This window comes from Salvelinus sp. IW2-2015, unplaced genomic scaffold, assembly GCF_002910315.2.
Source record: "Salvelinus sp. IW2-2015 unplaced genomic scaffold, ASM291031v2 Un_scaffold2063, whole genome shotgun sequence".
In the NCBI taxonomy this organism is placed as follows: domain Eukaryota; kingdom Metazoa; phylum Chordata; class Actinopteri; order Salmoniformes; family Salmonidae; genus Salvelinus; species Salvelinus sp. IW2-2015.
The window spans coordinates 255,405-260,141 of record NW_019943406.1 but is presented as its reverse complement, the minus strand read 5'-3'; the positions used below and the strand labels follow the sequence as shown (position 1 = coordinate 260,141).

At 39.6% G+C, this 4,737-nt stretch overlaps 1 protein-coding gene across 1 annotated transcript; it reads left to right on the top strand.

Annotated features, from left to right (window-relative positions):
* Positions 1-366: 366 nt before the first annotated feature.
* Positions 367-2,703, top strand: LOC112072856 (zinc finger protein 135-like; the record flags this gene model as incomplete). Its single annotated transcript, XM_024140256.2, has 1 exon — positions 367-2,703. A coding segment is annotated over one exon (1,275 nt), but the record flags the coding sequence as incomplete, so codon positions are not given.
* Between the last annotated feature and the right edge of the window lie 2,034 nt (positions 2,704-4,737).

Genomic DNA, 4,737 nt, shown 5'->3' with positions numbered 1-4,737 from the left:
GGGAAAATAACAAGGTTTCGAACAAGTTCCTTCTGTTGTTGCTGGACTAGAAGCATGGGTAATAATGTTGAGTTTCTTTTTTCCAGTGGAGATTAGTTTATGAATTGCCTGGCTGGGCTGTGGGACAGTGGAGATTAGTTTATACATTTCCTGACAGKGCTGTGGRACAGTGGATGTGTAGGAATGAYTCAAATGGAATTGCTAACAGCCATTACCCGGGTAGTATTGTGACTAACTAACGGCTATTAAACAATTGGCATCCAGGATCCAAATGTACAGTTTTATAATGAGGGATCTAGTCCAGATTAAACCTCATAGGAAGACAGTTTTATCATGTGGAGGTTTCATTCAGGTCTCTCTGTTTAACCAAATACTCTGTCTTTGGCAGGAGAGAGACCAGACTCTCACTCTGACAGCAGTAAGAGTCCTTCAGAGGAACCAGACCCAGAGACTCCCAAACCAGTGAGACGACTCGACTGCTCCAAGTGTAATAAGAGTTTCAAGTTGTCATTGAACCTAAAAGAGCATGAGAGAAAACACACAGGACGAAAGCCTTTCCACTGCTCCCAGTGTGGAAAGAGATTTTCACGGTCACAGAACCTAAAAAAACATAGTAGAATACACACAGGAGAAAAGCCTTACCACTGTTCCCATTGTGGAAAKAATTTTAGGTTGTTGGATAAGCTGAAGGAGCATGAGAGGACACACACAGGGGAGAAACCCTACCATTGCTCCTTGTGTGGAAAAAGTTTTTCCCAGTTAGCTAACCAAAAAGAGCATGAAAGGAAACACACCGAAGAAAAGCCTTTCCAATGTTCCCAGTGTGGAAAGAGATTTTCCCGATCACAGAACCTAAAAATACATCAGAGGACACACGCAAGGGAGAAAACGTATCTCTGCTCCCAGTGTGGAAAGTGTTTTACCCAGTTATGGAGCCTGAACAAACATAATAGAATACACACAGGAGAAAAACCTTACCACTGTTCCCATTGTGGAAAGAGTTTTGGGTTGTTAGGTAACCTAAAAGAGCATGAAAGGAAACACACAGGAGAAAAGCCTTTCCAATGTTCCCATTGTGGAAAGAGATTTACACGATCACAGCAACTAAAATCACATGAGAGGACACACACAGGGGAGAAACCATACCACTGCTCCCAGTGTGAAAAAAGTTTTGCGCAGTTAGCGAGCCTGAACAATCATAAGAGAATACACACAGGAGAAACGCCTTACCCCTGTGCCCATTGTGAAAAGAGATTTTCACGACCACAGGAACTAAAATCACATGAGAGGACACACACCGGGGAGAAACCTTACCACTGCTCCCAGTGTAAAAGGAGTTTTTCGCTGTTAGGGAGCCTGAACAAACATAATAGAATACACACAGGAGAAAAGCCGTACCATTGTGCCCATTGTGGAAAGACCTTTTCAAGATCACAGGACCTAAAATCACATGAGAGGATACACACAGGAGAAAAGCCTTACCCCTGTGCCCATTGTGGAAAGACATTTTCACGATCACAGGACCTAAAATCACATGAGAGGACACATACTGGGGAGAAACCTTATCATTGCTCCCTGTGTGGAAAGGATTTTTCTCATTTAGGGAGCCTGAACAAACATAAGAAGGCAATGCACTCTTGAGTGAAGCCTTACCCATGTTCCCATTCCCAGGCTCTGTTCTGACTTATGTTTGATTGTTGTTTTATGCCACATTAAATAATATTGTTTATATTGTGGCAAAGAAGGGGGTCGAGTGATATATGACAGCAGAACTAATAAACGGGCTCTGCCCGATCACTAAAATAGCCACCCCGATCAGAACTACAGATCACAAAATGGCCGACTGCCAAAACTCCCAGAAGCAAGGGGAACCCTCAGAAGGTGGAGCCGACACACAGATAAAGAGTCAAGAAAAAGCAGGAAGAGGAAGAGAGGGCTGGAAGGATCTATGAACCGTAGAGAAAGAGACAATAGATATTGGCTGGATTTACCTGTATGACCTGGGACTGTTTTGGACTTACCTGTTGGCGTTTGGACCTGGACCTACCGAGAACCCGATTCGTGTACCGAACCCTGCTATCCTTGACCTTGCCTACGACCTGGGTGGACCAGGACGGAGAAACAAACACACAGGTACTGTCCTGTCGCTGGCTCGAAAGAACTCTCATTCTGGGGTAATTTGGTGACAGTTTCCCACTTAATTTGTGACAAAACCTCAATAACCTTGAAGAGGTTTGCCACAATATGAAATATATATATAATCAAGAATAGGCCTGTTTTTTTATTTTTTTCCTCTGATTATGTCTAAAATCAGTTAATAATTTTAAAATGTATTTTGTTTTGATTCAACACGTTGATAGATTGGATACATGTTAGAACCCTTAGATGTTGACATGATTTGGATATTTTAAAATGTACATTGTTAATTGGATGAATATTGTGTGTATTCTTGATTCTAACCTTGAATCCTCAGGAAATGTAGTTTAGGTTTCATTTAGTTAATTTGTGTTCTAGTCTCCAAGCTAAAGATGTATGAAAAATGGGATGATGTTCTGATAAAATGTTGTTAACATGAAAAACATTCACGACCTCTTGAATGTTCCCATCAGTATTATTCCACCATGTTAGAGAAAACACAGGTGCTGATTGAAAAACACATTTGATTAATGCAACATTTTTATCTGAATAAAAGTATAATGAATATTTTTGTGTTAGCCACTAGTGGACATTCACTATATACATGTACAGTTGATGTCGGGAAGTTTACATACCACTTAGGTTGGAGTCATTAAAACAAATTTTTCAACCACTCCACAAATTTTCTTGTTAGAAACTATAGTTTGGCAAGTCGTTAGGATATCTACTTTGTGCATGACACAACTAATTTTTCCAACAATTGTTTACAGACAGATTATTTCACTTATAATTCACTGTATCACAATTCCAGTGGGTAGAAGTTTACATACACTAAGTTGACTGTGCCTTTAAACAGCTTGATAAATTCCAGAAAATGATGTCATGGCTTTAGAAGCTTCTGATAGACTAATTTACATATTTTGAGTCAATTGGAGGTGTACCTGGGGATGTATTTCAAGGCCTACCTTCAAACTCAGTGTCTCTTTGCTTGACATAATGGGAAAATCAAAAAAATCAGCCAAGACCTCAGAAAAATCGTTGTAGACCTCCACAAGTCTGGTTCATCATTGGAGAATTTCCAAACACCTGAAGGTACACGTTCATCTGTACAAACAATAGTAAATGCAAGTATAAACACCATGGGACCACACAGCCGTCATACTTCTCCCAGAAGGAGACGCGTTCTGTCTCCTAGAGATGAACGTACTTTGGTGCGAAAAATGCAAATCAATCCCAGAACAACAGCAAATGACCTTGTGAAGATGCTGTAGGAAACAGTACAAAAGTATCTATATACACAGTAAAACAAATCCTATATCGACATAACCTGAAAGCCTTGCTCAGCAAGGAAGAAGCTACTGCTCCAAAACCGCCATAAAAAAGCCAGACTACGGTTTGCAACTGCACATGGAGACAAGATCGTACTTTTTTGGAGAAACGTCCTCTGGTCTGATGAAACAAAAATAGAACTGTTTGGCCATAATGACCATCGTTATGTTTGGAGGGAAAGGGGGTGCTTGCAAGCTGAAGAACACCATCCCAACCGTGAAGCACAGGGGTGGCAGCATCATGTTATGGGGGTGCTTTGCTGCAGGAGGGGCTGGTACGAACAAAAGATGACATGATGAGGCAGGAAAATGATGTGGATATATTGAAGCAACATCTGAAGACATCAGTCAGGAAGTTAAAGCTTGGTCGCAAATGGGTCATCCAAATGGACAATGACCGCAAGCATACTTCCAAAGTTGTGGCAAAATGGCTTAAGGACAACAAGTCAAGGTATTGGATTGGCCATCGCAAAGCCTTGACCTCAATCCTATAGAACATTTGTGGGCAGAACTGAAAAAGAGTGTGCGAGCAAGAGGCCTACAAACCTGACTCAGTTACACCAGCTCTGTCAGGAAGAATGGGCCAAAATTCACCCAATTTATTGTGGGAAGCTTTTGTGAAGGCTACCCTAAACGTTTGACCAAGTTAAACAATTTAAAGGCAATGCTACCAAATACTAATTGAGTGTATGCAAACATCTGACGCCCTGGGAATGTGGATGAAAGGTATAAAATCTGAAATAAATAATTCTCTCTACTATTATATGGACATTTCACATTCTTAAAATAAAGTGGTCATCCTAACTGACCTAAGACAAGGAATTTTACTAGGATTAAATGTCAGGAATTGTGAAAACTGAGTTTAAATGTATTTGGCTAAGGTGTGTTAACTTCCGACTTCAACTGTACGTCTATTGTACTTACAGAAATTAACCTTCTCTGAGTGGAGGCTGGAAGGTGGATAACACAACATGTCAGTCAGAACATCAGGAGGGTTTTGAGCTTGACCTTTTATTTAAATGATTTGTAAATAAAAAATAAAACTCATTATTTAAATGAGTTTTATTTAATTAGTTGGTTCCCAGTTTAGAACAGAAAACATGTTAACAATAAGTTGGCCTCCACACACCACATTGTGCTAGTACCTGTGTTAGACTTTTATTCTATTTTTTTTTTTTTTCTGTGGCTTTTTTTTTGTTTTTTTTTTTGTTTTTTTTTATCTTTGTTTTTTTTTTTTGTATCTTTATTTTTTTTTTTTTTTTTTTTTTTTTTT